The sequence below is a fragment of the Fukomys damarensis genome, unplaced genomic scaffold (assembly GCF_012274545.1).
Source record: "Fukomys damarensis isolate Sample0158 unplaced genomic scaffold, DMR_v1.0_HiC HiC_scaffold_5, whole genome shotgun sequence".
Lineage (NCBI taxonomy): Eukaryota > Metazoa > Chordata > Mammalia > Rodentia > Bathyergidae > Fukomys > Fukomys damarensis.
Window position 1 is genome coordinate 6,569,907 of NW_022900917.1, and position 23,026 is coordinate 6,592,932.

Below are 23,026 nucleotides of genomic sequence, written 5' to 3' on the forward strand. Positions count from 1 at the left end.
AGTAAAATTCAAAAACAGTGTTCATCTATGCAGCCACTAAGTGACCTCTTTGGTTAATATTTCCAAACTAGGGTTTTATTTTTCAGGTGATAAAATGTATCTCATTGTGTTGTGTACAAATATAGACAGGTAAATATTCAACGTTTATTAAATGATTCTACCAAGGATTGTGGCTTTTAAATATTCTAATACCTGCAACATTGAATTATTCCAACTTTTCATGTAGAGATAGACTCTGGGCTGGTTGGTACATTATCTGAGGCCACTTAGTAAAAACAGCAGTTAAATGTTAAACCTATGTATTCTGTATGGAGAATTGACACCATCATTAGAAACGTTTTTAAACTTATGGAATACTGGCTGTATGGCAGGAAGTCTAAGTACTTTATAAACTAAAATTTTAGACTTTATTTTTATTAAAATTATATGCGAACGTAGTTTTAAAAAATTATTCTTTTAAAATAATTAATATTTTTGCTATTATCACTTCCTCAGTGTTCTGTAAACTTATAACTGGTTCAAACTGAAAGTTTCCCTCATTTGTTAAATCTCCTTCCAATATCGTCATACAATAAGTTCTATCAGTTTCTTTTCACTGCAGACATTGCCCCTGAAGGACCATGACTTTTTCCCAGCAGGTCTGGTTGTCCCTTAGACTTGCTTCACAGCTGTTAGGTTGGATTTCCTTTCATCATTATCTTTGGGGCTTTTTTCTTTAAGTTCTTGGGTTAGATTCTCTGTTTTAATAGCCTGGGTTTTGTTTTTGCCCTGGTCTTGGTGGATCACATCCTTTAGCTACTTGACAAGAGGTACATGGGAAGCATACTTTTGAGAAATTGCCCTGCTTTTGTATCGGTAACTTACATTTATGTTTTCAAATTTGAAATTATCTTCCTGTACAATTTTGAAATGTTTAGTATCTTCTAATTTCTAATCTTTTTGTGAAATTTGAGAACATTTGGGTTGCTGATTATTTGTGCAAAATACACTTTTATTTTCTTGTAATTGTTGAGTCCTCTAGTCCTAGTGTTTGGAAATTTCATAAAAACATTCCTTGGTGCAAATCCGTTTTTCACTATCCTGTAGTGTGGTTAGTGGTTTTTCCTTCATATTTGTGAAATTTTTTGAATTATTTATTTGATTTCCTTTTATCCATTTTGTCCCATTCTTTCCTTCATTGGAGTCTGTTCTGGAGATGATACATTTCCTGGACTGGTTTGTTAAAGTCTTGTTTGCTACATTTCATTTTTGTTTTATGAAAATTGTACTTTCTGGTATATTATCTTTATTTTCCAGCTCCTATAGCATTTGTAATTTTTACTATCATTTAAAAATGTTTGCTCCTTTTTTTTTTTTTTTTCCCACCGAGGATTGAACTCAGGACCTTGTGCTTGTCAGGCAGGCATGGTGCCTCTGAGCTACATCCCTAGCCCATGTTTGCCATTTAAAATAATGCTTTAACATCTCATATTGTGGATAAGAATATGGATCTTCCCACAGTTCATCGAGGGTATAATGGTACAATTTTAATTTTATGATTGAACTTTATTTCGCTTTCCCTAATTTTTTTAGAGTAGCAATCTTATTTATTCATCTAGTCTCCTGTCGTGTTAAATGTTTTCTTCAAATGTTTGACACTATTAGATTCTCTGCTCATATTTGAGTGCCCACTTTAAAAGGAAAGAAAGAAAGGAAGAGAGAAAGAAAGAAAATCCCATAGATATGAATGAGGCCTATTCATGGTATCCATTGTAAGACGAACTGACTGGTTATATTTAGGGCAAAGAATAAAATCTTACATCAGAATATTTAGTTCTTTTCACTGGCCTGGTTAATTACCCAGAAAAGATCAAGTATTTGTACTCCAGCATCTGAGTCTTTTTATTGATTTCCAGATAAGTTTAATGTCTGTGTGCATTTCATTGTGTTAATTCTAAGAAAGTTAGACTTAACAATCTAAGTGTATTTTCTAGAACTCTCATTACTACACTTGATCTTAGCCAAAAGGCCGAGAAGCGATTACTGTAGATGATCCCTTAAGCCAAAAATTTCCTTGTACCACTAATTGAAATCTTGTTTTTCACTGAGGTATTTGATTATCCGGAAGAATATCTGGTATGTAGCAGGTGCTCAGAAAATCATCAATTGAATTCAGATCTTGTTTACAGTATCAGGCTTTTCAAACGATATGTAAGAGGATGCAGAAGAAACTCTGAATTTCCCAAATCCCATTTTAGTGCTAGAGTGCCTGTGTACACATTCAGATCAACAGCCGAAGTATAAGTACATCCCATCCTGCAAAAGTAGTTTCCTGATGATGGAACTTCTTGGGGAACAGTATTCTTTATATCTGAGATTGGTGAGTAGTACTGTGGGGGGGGCTGAAAGGGACAGATAGGAAAAGACCACCTGGGGTGGGAACTCCTGGGCTCAGGAACACTGGGAGCAGGTAGTGTTGAGACTGTGGCCTCTCCACTCTTGATTCCAGCCTGCAGTCTGCTGACTGCCTCCTAGAGGCTTTCCTGTCTGTCCTTCCCCTGACTGGGCCTTCTTCCACTTTGAGTGGAGAGGTGTCCCTAAGGGCCACTCCTCAGCTGTCCCTTCAGATCCCACCCGCGTTCTCTCGTCTCTTTCCTGCCTCCTCATCTGCAGTTCTTCGCTGAAGTGGGAGTAGGAACGTGGGTGGGAGCTTGTTCACCCTGAAATGGCCTCTGTGGAAGAAAGAGCTAACTGCCAAGCCAGAGGTCAGCCGCCGGCAGGCGCCTGCTGTGTGATCCTGCTTTTCTCTTTCATTGAGACACCTGAGCTCCCTTTCCTAAGGAGGAACCTGAAGGTGAGCACTTCCTGAAAAAAGCGAGCAGGAACAAAAAGCACAGTGTTACTAAGGTTTCTCTTTGGATGAGAAAGAGGCGACTAGGCGTAAAGGTAATTTTCCATAGAAAGTAGAAGCTGTGATAACAGGATGATGCCTTTTAATTATTGGGTTTAATTGTTGGTAGATCTGGAAAAAATGGGAGTTGAGTTATAAAATAGGGTAACGATAGGAATATGGTGTATGGAAATATTTAAGCAAAGCTGTCTGGCTCACTAGGTGTGGAAAAAAATGTATCCAGTTTTACATCTATATCATGTATTTAGAGCAAAAAGTATAATTTGTGAACCTAAAGTTTCTTTTTAACCTAATATATACACTTGTAATGTCTTAGATATTAGATATTAGAAATTCAAGAATTAGAAGATTATGCAACATTGCATCATTTCCGTACCTTTTAAATTAACCTTTTAAAATAATTATAATTACATGCTTATTATATATATATCCTTTGGAAAGCAGAAAGAAAAAAATTATCCATGGATTCATCTTCCAAAGACAGTCACTGTTATTACTTGGCACATTTTCTTCTAACCTTTTCTCTCTGCCTGGTGTTTGGTTCTGCATAGTCGTAAGGCATTTTGCTTGCATTTAAGTGGAATTTTTTGGTCTTTGGTTGGGGTTGACTGTGTTATGTTCTGATAGAGCACATCTATGATTTATTCTTTCTTGTCATGAGGCTGAATAAGCAGTGCCTCAGTTCTTGGCTTGAATACATTCTCTCTATGCTTTTAACATAAAACACCGTTCAGATTAGAGAGAGTGAATAACCCTTAGAGCCCAGAAGTGTGATGTGTTTCTCAACCATTTAAAAAATACCAGATCTGAAATAAGAAAATCAGAAGCACCAAACTGGTTCAGGGGAGTGTGTCACAGAGATAAGGCTATCTTGAGATAGGAAATAGTCTCTCAGTGGTCGTAGGACACACGATTGATGTCTGGCAATATTTATTAAATGTGCCAGTAATTATTATTGCATGTGACATGGTGCCCTGGAAATGAAGAGAGAAAACTCCGTCCAGGGAAAGAAAGAGGAATGAGTGTCACAGAGGCCTTGGTGGGCCCCAGTTAGAAATTCTGGTCCTGTCCCTGCTAGGTTATGGCCACCTCGGAAGCCCCTGCCCCTAATATCATTGCCAGTAAAATGAGGCTGCTGAGTGATACAGTTTTAATGACTTCCGCCCCTTTCTGACATTCAATGACTCAGTGAATTTATGACTCTGCAGCCAGGGAGAACAAAAAGATCCTCACGCCCAGTAGGGCCCTTGACTGTGTTTTCCTCATTACTCACAGTCAGTTGCCAAGTTTGACCATTTCACTGTGTAAGATAGGGTTGGCAGATTACTGATTTTGTAAATAAAGTTTTATTGTTACATAGTTCTGCTCATTAGCTGTCCCTTGTTTATTGTGCCACAGTGGCACAGTTAGTTGATGGGAATGGTATGATCTGTAGAGCCTAAAACATTGTCTCTCTGGCCCTTTACAGAACAAGCTTACTGACCTTTGATCTGAATGATTTTCAATCCCATTTCCCCACACTGCTCACTCCCTAACCTTTGTCCTAACTTGAACCTTCATCTCTTCTTGTGTGGAGAACCCAAGGGCCTCTAAACTTAGCTTTTCTGATGCCAGTTGGGTGCATCGGCAATATCTGTGTGTGTGTGTGTGTGTGTGTGTGTGTGTGTGTGTGTATCCTCTTGCCACAGCCTCTTAGAGTTCCAGGATTATGGGCATGTGCCACCATGGCTGGCTTCATGTTTGAAAATCTTGAAACACCAATTTGCTTACTTTTAACCCCTCAGGGACACTCTACTGCCCTACTAACTAAAATCCAAGTGCTTTACCTTATAGACAAATTAGGAGACCAGCATGCTTTACTGACATTTGGAGACCCAGTTATTAGAGCCTAGCTCCTGTGTGTTTCATGCTATATACTGCATGAATTCCAGGTCTCACAAACCCCAACCCAACCCTACCAGGCTCATCAAAGAAGCTATTTGATGGCTTCCCTACTTGGAAGCCTACATGTTGGTCTACTGCTGGGAAAGACTTTGTCCAAGTTCCTGATCCTGTCATCTGGAGATCCAGCCGTCCTGTGTCCTTTTCTCTTTGGCTTGTCGATAACGCCTCCCTTCCTCCCTTCCTCTCTTGTTACCTTCCCTCCCTCCCTTCTCTCCAGAGTTTAGTCACCAAGAACCGTCAGTTTTTCTGAGTGAGGGGGTCAGTACTGGTGGTTTGGTCATCAATAGAAATTGCGCTGTAGTACATTTCTATAATGGTATTTGCTGGGGGCTTGGAGTGATCTAGAATAACCCTAAAAGAGCAACTAGATGAAGTGGGAAGACTTCTCCTACCAAGTCCTCATTGGTCCTAAGATAAACAGCAGAATCCTCTTGGGGCCCCTGCAGGCCCTTGCAGATCTGTGCCTGCCCACTCCCAGCTGTGTCCAGCACAATTTCTGTGCCCTCTGCCCTCTGCATACAGGAAGTCAGGGCTTTCCATTCTTCCTTTGAACGTGTCGCTGTCTCCCTAGCTCCACGGTTTCCACCCAGGTGACTGCCCAGTGGACTCCTGTGTGTTCTCAGGAAGGTTTGCTAGGCCCTAGACAAGGTGGGGGTCTCCCTTTCTCTACCACGCAGGCCCGTCAGTGTTGTGTGTGCGTTTACGAACTATGTTCTGCTTGATGATTACCTTCTCTGCGCTTGGACTGCACTCGGTTTACTCCTAATGACCCTCCAGGGTCTAGTAAAGTTCATGGCAAGTAGAAGGTACATAGTAACAGAAGGAGGGAAGAAGCAGCTGACAGAGAAAGGAAAGGAGAGTAGGGATGAGGAGAATTAAAAGAGAATAAATAAGAGTCTGGAGGTTCTAGAGAAGGAAGAGAATGACGAACAGACATAAGGTGTCAGATGCCAAGGGAGGGAGAGTGTGAAGGTTGCCCAAGATCAACAGTGACCAGTGTGGCGAGATGCCAGGAAGACTGAAGCCTAAAGCCTAAAGCCTTTTCTGGAGCCTGTGGTTAAAGGATCACTAGTGGCAGCAGTCACAGTGGAAGGGCCAGAGCTCAGGACCTGAGTGGGAGTGGGGGTTGGATAGCAGATGGATTGTGTTCTCTGGAGCAGAGCAGTGAAGGGCTCACTGGCTGTGAACGTGGGCTCTGTCCCTTTTCGGCATTTGAGTGGACAGGCTCCTTAACTTCTGTCTCAGTTGGTTCGTCTGTAAAGTGGGATCCTGATAGATCTGTTTCGAATTTAAATGTGCTTGGCATGTGTGTTTGCTCCTGCTGGGTAACACATTGTTTGCAGTCTGAACAGGTTACAGTGACGCACTTATGTTGGGATTTATAGTCTTCCGGTTAGCTGGGCCTAGATCTTCTGGTTGGTCTGAAGGGTTGCTTTGCCCCATCCTGGTTGAAGAGTGACCAGCCTTTTGGGCGTACTGTTCTTACTGTCACAGGTACACAAGAGGCTAAACAACACGTAAGCTGGTTTGCCATCCCTGCTTTCATCGTGTCCACTGTCCACTGACTAAATTAACTCCCTCAGCCAAGGTCACAGTCATTGTAAAAGGATGTATGCTGTGCTCCAAAGGGAGGTGAATGCATGGAAATCCACTCAGTGCTGCCATGCAGAATGCTGGTCTGTTTGGACTTTAAATGGTAATACGCTTAGAACAATTTTGCTGTGGAGAAGGAGAAAAAGAAGGGAATGGTTTGTTAGTAAATGAACAGGACGATTGAGGGAAGATCATTAAGCAGGGCAAGATGCGAGCCTGTTAATAGACTTATGGGAAGGATACTTTCTTCCTTGTGGCTTTTCATAGCAGCAGCAGCCAAGGAGGCAAAATGGTTGGATTGCTAGACTTTGTCTTTCTCAGATCTGAGCTTTGTTTGTTGTTTTTTTTTTTCCTCGTTGAGTTTATTGGTACATTTTAGGTATACAGTACAGTTACATTCATTGTTGGGATCTTGTACCTTTACATGACAGGTCTTGGTTCTCATTTTTTCCCTTGTCCCTGCCCTCCCTTCACCCCCTCCTCCCTTCCCTATTTACAAACACTTTATTTCCATTTTTTCATTTTCTCATATTTTTTTCTTTTCCCTTATTTCCTTTCAAGGAGGCAAAATGGTTGGATTGCTAGACTTTCTCTGATCTGAGCTTTGTGTTCTTGATTTTCCCCCTCCTCCCTGATCTTAAGGCGATAGTTAAGTGGTAACAGTTGGTGTTTACAATGTTTTAATGGCCATCATATTGGGAAGTGACTGGAAGCATCCTTAGAAATAATTTACACCACCATAAAATGAATTGCTTCCCTTTCAGAGTAGATTTTTTAGACTTCTGTTGTTTTGTTTTTGTGTACCAGCCAAGAAGATACAGGCCAATGAGGAAACTGGTAGCATATTTTAGAAGCACTGTGATTTGAAAATAGGAATATAAATCCCTTCTTAAATATACAGTCATGATCTCTGTTGTTGGCTTGTGGTTTTCTTTCTTTAGTTACCTCTTAGAGCAATGTTCATGGCTCTGGTGCAGATGTCCACAGAATGCATGCCCCCTAACGCCCAGATGTAGGACTTGGGTGGGTCCCTAAGGGCTTGGGGTGTGTTTAAGTCATCCTGTACCTTCCAGGATGGGCCCAGTATTTAAAGGAAGTGGTGTCAATTAACAAAAATGCAATTGCTGATAGTGACTTTTAAGAAGTGCTAATGCACTGCCCTGAATATTGTGGGTAAATGGTTTGGGAGTTCAGAATAAGGAATATGAGTATGGAATGTTGTTTTTTGGTGGTGCTGAGATACAACCCATGGGAAGCACAGGCTCTGCCATAAGCTGTACCCTCAGCTCCAGGCAGGAGGTTTTTAATGAGATAGACTACATCTTGAAGGATCCTCCTATCTCTACACATTGAACATGAATATCGTCCCCAGCTGTTTATTCATGCATATGACTGAAACAGATTGAGCTAAGCATGGTTCTTCTTGCTGAAAACACTGTGTACTGCCGGGCGTGGTGGCGCATGCCTATAATCCCAGCACTCGGGAGGCTGAGGCAGGAGGATCACTGTGAGTTCAAGAACAGCCTGGGTACATAGTGAGTTCCAGGGCAGTCTCAGCTACATAGTGAAACCCTGTCTCAAAAAACAAAACAAAAGAAAAAGCAAAACCACTGTGTACTAATCAGCTTTCTTGTGACTAGGACATAGCTCCTGACACCCACAATTTAAAGGAGGAGAAGTTTTAATTTGGTTCATGGTTTTAGGGGGTTTGGTCCATGGTTTGCAAGCGCCAAGGCAAAACATCATCCCAAAGCCAATCAAGGCAGGGCCGGGGATTTGGCTCAGTGGTTTTGCCTGCCTTGCAAGGGCAAGGACATGAGTTCGATCCCTGGTACCAAAAAAAAAAAAAAAAAAAAAAAAAAAAAAAAAAAAAAAAAACCAAAGCCAATCAAGGAGACACACCACCCTATCCCAGATTGTATAATTGTTTAGTGAAAAAGAATTCTAAACTTCTTGTGCCAATACCCAAGGTGCTGCCTTAGCCCTATGATTTATTTCCTTTTTTAGTGTGCAAGATTCAGCCCACGACCTTGTGCATGTCAGGCAAGAGCATGCCAGCCCCGCCATAATTTCTTTTCATGTACTTTAGCTTCCATGTAATTTGCTCCTCCTTGTAATGCCTTGACTTTCCCCAATCTGAACTGTATATCTAAATTGTACCAATAAAATTAAAAATAAAACACAATGTCCATGTATAAAAAGTGAAGAGGCTTATTTGCTCAGATTCTGTCCCCTGATCTGTGTGGGGAAGCCCATCTTCTTCAGGCTCACCCAGATACCAGGTTCCTATGAAGTCTTTCCTGATTGTGTAGGCTTGGAAATAACTGTTGCCTTTCATAATTTTGCAGCCTCTCATCATTACTTTCTCTTTCTCTGTATTATGTGTAACATAAGAGCTGAACAACTTCTTTTGGGTCAGTAGCATAGAAGTGATTCGGCTTTTAGTTTGTGTAGATTTTGTTTTATTAAGGGGATGTTAAAAGTCTTATACAAGCACTGTCTTCTGTGCAACTTCATAAGGACATACAGTTGATACCAAAAAAGAAGGCAAGATGTTAAATTATTTGAACAAAGAATGGGCCTACCCTGAATAGAACACTAACTGTCTACTTCACTGAAGACCAGTGAAAGCTTCATCCTGTATTTCTGTCTTTTCTGGGCATGCATTTGGTAGCTGCTGTTTTAGTAGCTGCTGAGCTTTACCAGAGCTGGTTTATCCCTGAATCCCAATTTATCTCTATCCCTCTCAGAGATAATCTTGGTTCTCTAAGAGCTTGTAACAAGAAAATAACTGTGATTTGTGACACAGAAGCAACTAGGTTAGGGAATAGATTATTCAAAGATCTGACAGTTGTCTAAAATTACTAAATAGGAAGTCACTTGCTTTTACAAAACCATGTCTGAAAGTGTATCAAAGAGCAATAGACATGTTGACAAAGACTGATCATTCTCAAAGAGCTAAACATTCTGTAAAATCTGTGATTATTTCATTGCTTTGTTTTTTTTAGTCCTAGAGTATAGTTTTGTTTTGTTTTTTAGTTTATTAGTACATTTTAGGTATACAGTACAGTTACATTCGTCATTGGGGTCTTGTACCTCTACACGACAAGTCTTGGTTCTCATTTTTTCCCCCTTATCCCTGCCCTCCCTTCATCCCCTCCTCCCCTCCCCAATTACAAACACTTTATTTCCATTTTTTCATTTTCTCATATTTTTTCTTTTCCCTTATTACCTTTCCCCTTCCCTTCCTATTCTCCCTACACCTTTAGCCCTTTTCTTCCTATTTCACATTGTCGATTATCTCATTAGGATCTTATGTACTATTATAGTTTTTCACACCAGAGAAACTATTTGGTATTTACACATGTGTGACTTATTTATTTCACTTAGGAGTATATCCTCAATATGTATCCATTTTCCTATGAATGAGTCTAATTTCTCATTCTTTATGGCTGAGTAGTATTTCATTTTATAGAAAAGCCACATCTTCTTTATCCAGTTTCCAACTGATGGGCAAATGGGCTGTTTCTAAGTTTTAGCTATTACAATCTGTGCTGCTATAAACATAGGTGTGCATATATCATGGTGGTATGATTCTTTAAATTCTTTTGGAAAGATACCTAGCAGAGGGGTGGCTGAGTCAAATGCAACCTCTAGTCCCAGCTCTTTGAGGTATCTCCATATTGATTTCCATAGTGGTTGCACCAGTCTGCACTCCCGCCAACAATGGAGATAGTTTCTTATATCGTTAAAAAAAAAAAACAATTATAGAAAAGTAATAATTTTCTAAAATAATTTCTGACCTCAAATTCTAGTTTATTCATTTTTTTTTTAAAGTAACATTTACAAGACATTCATTTGACTTTAACATTGTGGGTCAAGACAGTGATGCCCTTCAAACTTGCCCTTTCTAATAGAACTTCGTGTGATGATGGAATGTTCCATGGTCTGCCCCATACTATGGTGCCCACAACTTCCAGGAACTGGGGAAATGAGGTTAGTGTACCTGAAGGAATACGTATACATTGTATTTAAATTTAATTAACTCAGATGTCAGCTGTTACGCAGTTCTGGCTGCCCTTACCCAGTTCTGGCTGCCCTTACCCCTGGGCCATTTTCATGGCAGCCTCGGACATGTTGCTCAGCATCCCAGAAACTTTCCCTTTTTAGAATACCTTTTCACAGTGAAAAGTCCTCCATGTGTGGTAATTTTGCACAACTCCCTCTGAGCTTCCTTTGGTACCAGGTTGTGCGATATAAAGACCTCCTGCAGGATTCGGTTCACTTTTTTCTTTACCTTTCTATAAATTAAGTATATGTAGTGTCTGTATTTAGTTCTGTTAGTATTACATTTTAGGTTAATTTGTAAATAATGAGAAGGACATATATAAAGTGTTCCATGAGTTTTTACTTAGGTGATATTGTATACCATTGGAGAATATTTATCCCTGTATAATACTGTACAGTATTGTATAAGTGTGTAACAGTTCCATTCCCAAAAAAGTGCCCTTTGTCCTTTCCACTTAAATGTATTTCCTCCCTTCTGCTATTGAGCCTTTCCACTGACTCTTTTATTTTACTTATATTTTTCAATTGTAACGTTTGCATCTGTTGTTATTTATTACTTCTATTTCTTTTCAGATACTTTGTATTTCTTGGCTGAAGCTTTCTATTTGTGTCAGGTGTGATTGGTCATTGAAACACTTCTAGCATGGCTGCTTTAAAATCCTTGTCAGATAATTCTAATCTCTGTCACCTCGATGTTGGCATCTATTGACTGTCTTTTTTCATTCAGTTTGAAATTTTACTAGTTTTTGGTATTGGGTGATTTTTTTGATTGAAATGTGGGTTTATTCACTTCTTCATATGATGAGACTGGATTTTATTTAAAACGTCTATTTTGGCAAGCTTTCTTTAATGTCAGTCTGGCCAGGGAAAAGAGGGGATACTACCTACCTGCTACCAGTCAGCGATAACAGCACAGCTTCATGACTTGACTTCAGTTGGACATAAAAGCTGGGGCCTCTTCATTATGGCTGGGTGATGGTGAGAGTCCTGACTCCCCACCCAGGAAACAGGGCTTAGGTCATCTTGCCTGATTGGGGAGAGAGGCAGAGTCACACATTGCCCCACGATCTCAATGGACATTATAGTGATGGGCAGGTGGTCTGAATGCCATTGGACGGATGTGAAAGCCTGGGCTTGCTATTTGGCCTTCCTATGGCACTACCTTGTTGATTGAGTACCTTGTTACAGCCCAGTGTGAAATCTCTGCTCAGCCTTTGTCAGCATGGATGGTAGGATCACATTTTTTCTTTAATGTCTGAATAAAGTAATTATTGTTTGCAAAAGTTCTATCTTTCTAGGCTGACCCTTCCCTGGGTCCTTGGCTAGGGAGAGCAGGGTTTTGTTGTGTCTTGCTATTTGCCAGTGTGTATTGGCATTTCTAGGTCGTGGGCTGCTCCAGCTCCAAGTCTGGAGTACATGGGACAAAAAGAAGGCCCAAGGAACTCACATCTATGTCATTCCTCAGTTCCAAGGTCTTGTGATGGTTTGGCTTCTCTGTGCTGTTCAGTCTCTTATATCTACCCTATATGTGGTGCCATCATTTTTATTTTCACTTAGTAGGATTGCATGTGAAAAAGTCGGTAGATCATATGTAGTAAAGGGAAGCCTTGTTCCTAAAGAACTAGTTTATTGCCTATCTGTGGATGCAGGTGTATTCGTACACTGATTCACAAGGTGCAATATGTTTCTTTTGGTATCTTGGTTTAGAAAATCTGATGTAGACCACTGATTGTGATCTGGTCTTTGAATCTCATCCCTTTGTGTCTGTTTGTCCTTGTCTTCTCATGAGTGAGCATAATTATTGTTCATGTTCCTTAGAGATTTGTAGGAAGCCTTTCCTCCCTCTACTGATGCTGAAATGTGGAAGTTAAGCATCCTTTTACTATCTCCTCTGTTTAGATCGTGTAGTCCAGATACGTGGGCGGGATGAATGAATATTTGATGTGATGATTCCATTTAAGTATTCTTTGGGGAACAGATTCCCTTTTAATAACCTCACAGAGGTGGAAGTTGCCTCTGTAGACAAGAAGACCAAAGTGTGTTTATCAAGTGGTCAAGGGGACACAATGTCCCAACACAGCTGCATGTGGTCAGAACACCTGGCTGGGAAGGCAGTCAGTCACCTGAGCCCAGCTCCAGTGGCCACACCGTTATCTTCCGGGCTACCAGACTTGTGAGGACTCATGGGTGTGCTTTGTGGGTTTAGTCTTTCACCTTCCATGTTATTTTCCTCCCCTCATTCATTGATGAAATGAGCTGTTTCTCTCCAACCTTTGGCATGGAATAGAAAGCCACATTTTACTGGTAGACTTCTGGGGGTGGGCGGGTTCATCTTCTAAAGCTGCAGAATTACACACCTGGGAATTTGTATTTTAACCCTGTTGTTTTTAATAGGGAGAAAATGACTTCTGTCCACATTTACAGTTTTAAGCTTCAGTGTATATATGTAAAACTACACATAGCTGACAAAGGCAAGGCTTGGAGGTCATAGTCTAGTCCTCAGAGACGAACCCAAATGGTAAATACAGTTGAGTTCGTTGAAATTGCCTAGCAGTGGAGGTATGTGGAATAAATCAGAGCAAGTTCTATGAAGATCCACAAGTTCTTTCTTGCTGTCCTTAGGGTGGAGGGGGTTGGGACTCTGGGATTCTAGCGTCCTCCTGGTCATGATTGCACTTTGTTCTAGATCAAGGATCAACAAATGTATTCTATACAGGGCCAGCTGGTAAATGTTTCAATCTTTGAGTATCACAAAGTCTATCATAACTACTTATATGGGCTATTGTACTCCATAGACAGGCATAATAGACAGGCAAAATATAAATAAAAAGTGCATCTTTGTTCCAGTAAGACTCTATAAAATGGTTGTAGTGGCGTCTGCCTATAATCCTAGCACTCTGGGAGGCTGAGGCAGAAGGATCTCAAATTCCCGACCAGCCTGTGCATTTTACCAAGGCCCTGTCTCAAAATAAAACAAAAAGGGACAGGGATGCAGGGGCCCTGGGTTCATTCCTGAGTACACACACACACACACACACACACACGCACTTTATTTGGGGACATTGACATGTGAATTTTCAGTCATTGTCATGTGGTGCAAAATATTCTCCTGTTTAGTTTTCCCAATCATTTTAAAGTGTGAAAACTGTCCTTGGGTCACAGCCAGGTGGAAAGAGCACAGGCTGGATTTGGTCCTTTGCTGACCCCATCCTGGCTTGTGTTGGCAGGAAAAAAGTTCCTTTGTCCAGGGTGACACAGTGCCCTCCTCTGTTAGTTAGACCCAAGCCAGTGCTCCAGAGAAAATGCTGCTCCTAGTCTGGATGTGTTTTCATGTTGAAACATCAATGATAGATAGCCAGGTACCCATTCCTACTCATTCATGCAAAAGTTTTCATGAATGATGTAGGTCGTTTTCTGGGCACCAGAAGGCACCCAGCTGAGTGAGAGAGTTTTGCCTTTAGGTCTTCCCCAGGTTATCTTGATTGATTGATTGTGGTACCTTGGTTACAGCATCCATTCTTAATGTACTTTTTCCTTGCTAAGCTAATATTCATCCAACTTCTAAGTCATCATGGGGCTTATGACATGTAGACCAGAATATTTTCCCAGGATATAATTTTTATTGTTTCCCCTCCTTTCTCAAGAGGTAAGCAATCGTATGTTATTGGTTAAACTGGAATTGGGTCTTTATTTATTTATTCATTTATTAACTTTGAATCATCATTTTTCAGTGGTTCATTTGGAAGTTATAGAAGACCTGACTCAGTAACATCATAAGCAGGTGATTACTTTTCTCTCACAGTATCAAGATGGAAGCTGGGCAATTAAAAGCAAAGATTGAGGAGCCCAGCACTGGCAGAACCAATGTGCCTGTGTCTTCTGACCTCCTCCCTTGTTTGCAGTTCTGTGGTCATGGAATATCTATAGCTGCTCTTCATGTCACGTCTGTATTCTGGGCAGAAACGAGAACAAGGTAGCATCAATGTCTGTCCTCATTTGTCAGTCTAATATACACTTTCCCGTCAGACTTCTGCTTAGCCACTTGTAGCTGTGAAATTGAGTATTTAGCTCTGTACCATGTATGTGGGAGATGGCAAAGAGGAGAGTGTTGGAAATGCATTTTGATCAGGAATGTCTGCTACAGAGAGTCGAAGATCTTTTGTGATGATGCTCAGATTACGTTTGGAGGGCAGCTTCTGCTGAACTGGAGTCCACAAGGTAATGAATGATCTATCTCCATGGATCAATCAGGTATCTGAAAGGTGTCTGCCATGCATCTCCTTCTATGAGGGAGTGGAAAAGAAGGACCATGCCCTGCAGAACTTTATCAGTAATTCGAAGTAAGACATGTATGCAATTGTAAACAACCTTATCACAGTTCTAATAACTAATGACGGAGATTAGAATATATTTGTTTCTAAGATGATTCATTTAGCAACATTTATTGGGTGGTGAATGTGTACAGCTATTTAAGCGTTGTAAGTACAAGAGCAAATAAAACATTCTCTGCTCTGAAGTTGGCAGTCAAGTAAATCAGTAGTTTTAGGACAGCGTTACGGTTCTGTGATTTTAACATATTTTTGGCTGATTATACAGTTAGATTGGAAGCACTCTTTCTTTGCTTTTCTGGTAAACATATAATAACTAATAGACGGTGGCAATGAGTATAATTAAACGAGTGTCTGTCATATCTGCACTCATGCTCCAAGTGATGATTGAGTACCTGCTGGAAGTTAGTCACTCGACAGTTCATAAAGTATGGCAAGAAGCCGTCAGCTGCTTCCAGGGGCTCCTAGTCTTAGACAGGGCCGATGCAGGGGCAAGTATTTGCAATGCATGGTACGTACACATAGAGACACATACAGATTTTCCAGTAAGAAAAAGGAGTGAATTGTCAACGTTGCTTAGGAGAATATATTGGGATCAAGATCAGTTAAATTAAGCTCTGGTGGAAAAAAGAGAAAATTAATATTTCCTGAAAGGGTTATCCATGCCGATAATGGGAGGAGAGAGTATATTATGAAAAGATCTGTTCTGTCAAAGCACAGAAGCACAGAACATTTCAGGGAGCTACTAGAACTTTCTGCCTTAGATTTTGGGGGTCCCTTCTGTCCAGTACTTGGCCAGTTCATCCTAAGGGTCTACGGGGAAGCGATTGTGCACTGTCTCCACTCCAGACAAAGCTCTGTCAGGGTGTAGGAATGTTGACCTTGGGCAGGGCTCCATCCCTTGTCTTATGAGTTGGGGGTGGGAAGGATTGGGAAGTTGAACCACTTCTTGGAGAGTCAGATCCTTTTGCCCTTTAGGGTGAATGTAGAGATGCCATTGTGCCTGTGGCTCCTCCAGCATCATCGTGAGGAAGAAAAGTAAGGCCAAGAGCTTCCTTAGAGTCTGTTCCTGTAACCAAAATCACATCCGTACAGATCCCTCTGAGGTTGGCCCTGGGTGAGCCAGGCCGTCTTCTGCCTATCAGCCTGGGGCTTTTGGGAGAAAATTTCTTTTTCGGGAGAATTCAAAGGAATTTACTCTTGTACTGTCATTATTCCTCTTGACTATGTATATAATAGGAATCAATAACAAAATGATGTTTTCTGGCTGAAAATCACAGTGGGCTTATGGATAAAGAAACTCTGCAACTTTCTAATAAAATTATCTTCGGAACTTCTCTTTCTACTTAGAGCAGCAATATAGAGGCTTAAAATAAGAGGGAGTAGGGTTCCGTTCTTAAGTTTTACTTTTTTATTGTGGTAAAAATACATGAAATGCTGTTTCATCCCCTTGGAAGAGTACGGCCCAGTGGTGTTAGTACAATCGCACTGTCCTATAACCATTGTCCTTGTCCTTCACCAAAACGTTTTCATTGTCCCAGACCAGAGGGTACACATCCAGGTCTCTGGAGCTCTTCATTTTCCCCCTGCTGGCCCCAGGGTAACCCCTCTTCTGTCTTCTGTCTCTATGAATGTGGCTGCTCATCAGAGTTCCTCGTCTAAGTGGGGTCCTACTGCATTTGTCCTTTTGTGTTTGGCTTATTTCACTTAGTGTTTGTCTTTAGTGTTGTCTGTGTCGTATACATCAGGATGTCCTCCCTGTTTAAGACTGAAAAATAATTCACTGAAGGTGTATATTGCATTTATCCGTGCATCCATCCACAGACATTGGGGTTGTTTTGACCTTTGGACTTACCAACACTTCTGTTCTTGTTCGCCATAAATTTTCCAATTCCCCATCAACTCCCCATCATATCCGAGTCTCACCTGTTCTTCATATCTGTTCTTGCCGTTCCCTCCTCCCTGAAAGGTCTGCTGTGTCCCAGCTTGTCCTCCTCTGCTTAGGCTGAGGCTTCCCCTTCAGAAAGCTTTCCAGGCGTCTCTGGCTACCGGGAACAAGAGTCCTTCGGATCCGCCACCTCACACACATTCCCCTCCCAGGCTTCATCATCCTCAAAGAGTGCTGTAAATGAGCAGGGCGCGGTGGTGCACTCCCGCAATCCTAGTGCCCTGAGCAGGGAGGGTCTCCCGCTTGAGCCCAGCTTGGCCAGTTTAGCTGTTTAGTGAGTCCTTATCTCAAAATTAAAAAAAAAAAAATGCATGAAGCCCTTGAGTACAGTCCCCAGAAAGATGCTGGAAAGATACTGGAAGTGTCCACCTGGGAGATCCGTCCGCCTCAGCTCCCATAGCTGTAGCTCTCCTGGCGCAAGTCTCTTTTCCTTGCCCCCGTCTCCACGCACTGGTCTGGAAACTGGCACATAATAGGCACTCAGGAGACATCTGTTGAACTGCACAATGGACCGGACGTCTCTATACCGTCATGCCTGAAATCAGAAGGAAGCCTTTCCCTGCTAATAAATACTTGTGGAAGACACCTGTAAGGCTGAGGCAGAGTGCAGTTTGTGACTTTCTGCACACCTGGCCTCATTCTTCACACAAATATTTTAATCCTCCGTCGCTGTTCCCTCCTTGACTGCAAGGCCAATCGTTGGTTTAGACTTTTATGCTTGGACCTATTTATTTAAACTACTTCTGATGGGCCGCACTTTGTTTTTGCTAGTATCTCATGTCCCCAGTGTTTACAGACCGAGCGCTTTTCTAGTGGCCTCTTAGCAGGTGCGGCCTTCCGCTCTTCACCCGTCGTGTAAAAGGAGCCCCGGTTTGCTTTCTCCTCTCTGTCCTCAGTGCTACCCTTTCCTGTTTTCATGAGTTATTTACTCAGTGTGATGGGCTCAGCCACTCCCACGTCACCTTCGCAACCTTCTTCACCTGTCCCTGGTCTTCCCCGCCAGTCCTGTGCTTCCCAGATTTCCAGGTATTGAACAGGTATCGACAGGAGGCAGTGTGGGGCCTCTACCAGGCACGCTTCCACTGTCCTGTCTATTTAATTTGAATGTCCTGACAACCAGTTCTTCAGAAGGATGAATTAAAACCCCAAATGGATTTTATAATCCTTGCTCTTTAAAAAAAATGCAATGGGGAAAGTTTTTGCTGGAAATAAATGTATATTCAGGCACTGTTTGGAGATGCGATTTTGAGGGCACCATCTTTTTTTCATGTGCAGAAACCTACTTCCCTCAAATCGGAAACTAGGTCCATTGCTGGGGGGAAACGTAAAGTGATACACAGGTGTTGTAAAAAGTTTTGCTTCGAGGAGGGACCAAGTGAGCAGAGGTGAAGGAAGCGTGAGAGTCTGATACGGTGAAAAACGAAGGGAAGAGAGCCAGAGTACTGGAAGTGACCAGCGCCTCAAGGGCATTTCTAGGCCCTGGGTTTCAAGGCAGGAAGCAGCCGGGGTTGGTACTGCAGAGAAGGATCAAACCAGTACATCTTTCCTTCTTAATTAATGTCTAAATCTGTTCCATGCCAATCCCCATCCCCCCACAGAAGTACACCTTTGTAGAGATAATCACAATTTTAGTATTTTTAATTGAATTGTCACTCTAAGTAGGCCATTCTTTGGAGATGCAGAAGTTGATTTTTATTAGCGGTAATTACCCACATGCTCCACAGGTTTTGGCTGCTGTTCCCTTCCCATCACTGTCTAATTTGAGCATTGTGGTGGGTTCCCCAGTGTCCATGCTGTCCCCCTGCCTTGTTGAGTAGCAACAGTGTGGCTTGGGGATTCACTGTAGCTGAAGGCCCATAGACGTGTGAGGCTGGGTCTGTCTTCACAGCCAGGGTTTGTGTTTAGTAATGGGCATGTGTTCACCCCTGGCTAGTGAGGAAAGGAGAATTTGGAGGAGGTTTGGGGAGGAGAGAGCCATAGCCAATCTAGTGCTCTCTACTGCAAGATAAAAACCAAAGGCTTGTAGCTCTGGGTGCTGCAAGGGGACTTGAGTGTAGGGTAAAGATGGTGCTATGGGTGCAGCATAGGTCCTTCTGACACTGCTGAGCTATAAAATCAGTGAACTCTGACCCTGAACAGTGACTGGATGTCCTGTGATCAAAGCTAATATGTGTCCTTATTATTTAATCCAGTTAGTATTTGTTCATCTTTAATTGAAATCACATATATCCTAGATGATCCACGATCCTTATGACCCTCCTTAGTGTGGCCTTTTGGACTGTAACCCTTTTGAGTTTCATATCCTTATCTAAGAAGTGAATAAAATTATGTCTCATGGAGTTTTTAATGAAGATGGAGATTCAGACAAAGCCGGAGGGAGGCCAGATGGACCAATACATGTTAAGTGCTTAGCAGATATCAAGAAATTGACTAGCTCTTGGTTTTAGGCCACTTAGAGACTAGAAGAGAAATTCACAACTAATTTTGCTGTGGTGGAAATAAGATCCCCTGCATGTGAATGTTTGTGCACTCCATCTTTGATATCATTCATATTTGTTGAGGTTTTGGGGAACATATTTGTTGGATAATTACTATTGAAGAAACACATACTTTGTAGGAAAACAAAAGTCCAATTTTTGAGCATCTGAAGTTTGAGCCGTCTGATTTGCATTGAAATTGAGATGTCAAGCTGCGTGTTTACTCCTCCGAGGTCTGAGGTGGAAGTAAAACTTGAGTGTCATGGAGTGTTGATTGCGTCGAAGGCCAAGGGGTGGATGGTACCTGTTGATACGGACAAGTGGAGAATGCAAAGAATGCACTGATTTCTGGAAAGCCCCTTTTCAATATAACCTTCCCTATAAAATATTTTTTTAGAAGCGGGCAAAGAAGAGGAGGGGAGGGGTTTTGAGTAAAGGACCCAATTTTCCGATCGCATCAGTAGGCTGGGGGAAGAATGCAGCGGGGTGAAGCTGATGATGTCAGTGAGTTCGACTGGGACAGAAAGACCAGAGCCCGGGAGCCGCGGGGCTGCTGACCTTAGGGCCTGAAACCAGAGCGGAGGGAGGGGCTGAGAATGGGAGTTGGATCTGACCGGTTGGGGGTCACAGGAGCAACAGCTGACTGTCAGGGACCTCAGAGCATCTCCAGGTGCAGACATAGACACCCACGCATGCCCCCTCATTCCCAGGCGTGGTCTCGGTGTAAGGTGTGGTTCTCATAAGGGCCACTGCTACTTCCTTGATAACACCTTGTACATAGGAGGCACTCCATACACGTTTGCCAAATAAATATCCCAGAAAATGAACTTCAGATTTTTTTTTTTTGGTTTATTTTTTATGGCACTGGGCTTTTGCGCTAAGCTGTATCCCAACTTTTTAATTTTATTTTGATACTGGGTCTCATTAAGTCTTTGAGTTGTGCCGGCTGGGCTCAAACAGTCGATCCTCCTGCCTCAGTCTCCCAAAGCGCTGGGCTTATAAGCATACACACCATGTCTGATTTGAGCGTTAACTTTTATAAGTAGGGCATTCATGTTAGTGGATGTGGGAAAATTAACAGGAAAATATTGAAGCCGCTGGGATTGAGTTCTTTGAGTCTTCCATTCCGATTTTCCTTTCTCTTCCCCGTCACTGATGATGGCTTTAAAATCGCTGCTCTTTTTTTCTGCCCTTCCTCTTGGATTGTGAGTTCTCTGAAGGTAGTCTCTGACCTGTGGAAATCCAGGTGTTCTCCGGGGGTGCCCATAGTAAGGGCTCAGTAAATACTGGTTGGATTAGTGCAGGGTGGCGGGGTGAGTGGAGGTTTGCAGACTAGAGGGGGTGCAGAGGGCGTGGGGGAGGAGAGAGGACAAGTGGAGCTATAGGATTGGGTGTGTGGGCAGCAGGAACACAGCTGCTGGAGGGTGCGCTACTCTGTGATATGGGGGTGAGTGACTTGCTAAAGTCAAACAGCCAGAGCTAGGGGCCAGGGATTTAGCTCAGTGGTTCCGCAGCCTGGCTCGCAAGCGCAAGGACATGAGTTCGATCCCCAGTACAAAAAAAAACAAAAAACAACCAAAAAACAGCCTCAGCTCCGGCTGTCTGGTAAGAGCACCCAGCTCTTACACAAGCTGAGGTTCTCCCACCTTCCTGGGCTCCCTTCGTGTTACTGCGCTCCCTCTGTGTTCCCAGAGCTTCCAAGTTCGTTCTCTGAGCACTGTGTGTTCCTCTTTCCCAGCTCTGCACTGTGGCCTGAGCCCCCAAGGCATTGAGCATCCTGCCCACGCTGAAGGTATTAAACTGCAGATCGAAGGTGAAGGTGTAGAATCTCAACCCATTAAGCACAGAAATTTCCAGAAGGTGCCTGACCAGCGAGGAACCCCCCGGCGACTGCAGGGCGAAGCAGAGACGTCCAAGGTAGGTGCAGACCTGCGAAGGAAGGCTCGGGCTTAGCGGTTGTGATCCGGCCACAGGGAGTGGGTGGTGCTGGGCTCACACTGCTGTGCCTTGGGTTCGGTGAGCACCGCATCTTTTCATAGCACGAACCTAGGGACCGGCCTGTTGGGAAAGCCCTGGAACTCTGAACCTACGGTCTTCATGTACAGCATAGGAATCATGAAAGGATCATAATCCGACCCCTGAAATCAGGTTAAGCAGATGGGTGATTTTTGTGTTCGAGGAAGCATCAGTTTTGTAAAAACTTGAGTATGAGGTCCCTCTGCTAACAGATACTCTTAACTGTAATTGACATTTTATAATATCTATCATTGGCAGTGTTTGAAAGTCCCTTGATGTCCTGGTTTACTGTGTCCCTGTAACCAGCCTGTGAGGTGGACAGTAATAAATAGGGCCTTAATTCATGGAAGATAAAACTGCTCTCTTTTGCTGTAGGATGCTTAGTCCTTTTTAGTTTTTAGCCTGGTATAGGTGCTATCAAAGTGACCGAATGCATTTTAATAAAGATCCACCAAAATGTGGGTTTCTGGTGGTAGTGATTCTTTGCTGAGGCCAGCTGCTTACAGCTTTCTTGGATAGAATTGGCACCAAGGTGTTTTTCCCAGAAGTCAGTGAAGAGCTCATGAATGGCAGTGAAGATTCCCTTTTACTTTGTTAGAAATTGAGGGAATTAATGTTCTTGTGCCCTTTTGTTTCTCCCTTTGTGACTCCCTGCGAGAGAATTCCCCTTCAAATATGTGCCGAGTGATACTTGTATGAAGTCCTCTGAAAGGGAGTGAAACACCCAAGAAAAATCTAAAGTTGGAAGATCACTTTGCTGTCGTACAATTGGTCATCTCCGTTCTCCCCCAAAACAGTGGCCCCCAAGTTGATATTGAATCCTTGTTGCTTTATCCACAGTTTTTACTGATCACCATTATTGCTTCCCATTTTTAGCTTTGATAATTAAAAGCCGGTGACCTTTGTTCTGTGTGTCTGTGTGTAGGGAACCAGCAAGGAAGACACTGAGGTGCTCTGCATGGGGCATTTTAGCGGTGAGAAGTCGGGCTGCACAGGGAACTGGTTGGTGATCATTGAATTTTGGTTTGGGAGCACAGTTGGAAATTAGTGGACCTTGCTGTGACCTCAAAATTTGGTCAATCTGTGTGCTGCACAGGCATCTTGAAAGAGCCGGGAAAGAAATGTCCCTGGGTCATCTTTTGCTAGAAAGATGGATTTTGCCTCAGTAGGATCTTTTCAAAGAGATGCTTAAAAACTTAAAAATCACAGTGGCAGAAAAGCAAATGAATCATTGATATTTATCTGATTTTAAAACAGCTTTAAACATTCTGGATTCTATCTTTTATTTGTAAAAAAAAGATTGGAAATATGAAAATTAGATTCAAGTCTGATGTGATTTGATTACTTTGGGTTATTTTAAATATGATTTCATAGAAAAACCCTGAATTTTGGTTCCATAGCCCTTTGTCTCACTGTGCTGGCCCCTTCTTAGTTTCTTTGCTGATAACACAGGTCACTGATAGTGTGCAGCCCTATAATGAGTCTTTCCTCAGGAACAGACTGCCCGTCGGTCGGAAGCCAGACTGAGTTTGTCCACACCATCCGCAGTAACCCCCCAGACACATGAACTTGAGAGGAGATGGTGGGGGTGGTCACAGTGACAGCTTATTTGGCGGTAGACAAGACTTTATGGTAAAGCTTAGAGAAAGTATTTGCCCATTTTCTCCTGGAGGACTGGATAGCAGAGGTTGTTGCTAGGGGACAGAAGTACCCTATGGTGATGCCTGCAAAGTCCCGCCCCCTGAAGTGTGTGTGGCCCCGG

The 23,026-nt window shown here is 42.5% G+C and overlaps 1 protein-coding gene and 1 pseudogene across 3 annotated transcripts in view; one reads left to right on the plus strand and one right to left on the minus strand.

Annotated features, from left to right (window-relative positions):
- Positions 1 to 23,026, plus strand: part of Samd12 (sterile alpha motif domain containing 12) — a 360,178-nt gene that overhangs the window by 12,643 nt on the left and 324,509 nt on the right. For all 3 annotated transcript variants that reach the window (XM_010619516.3, XM_010619518.3, XM_010619517.3), the window contains exon 2: positions 20,987 to 21,165. In XM_010619516.3, the coding sequence (XP_010617818.1) occupies positions 20,987 to 21,165 (179 nt within the window). The remainder of the gene's footprint in view (positions 1 to 20,986; positions 21,166 to 23,026) is intronic.
- On the minus strand, positions 1,895 to 2,020 carry LOC117285087 (annotated as a pseudogene).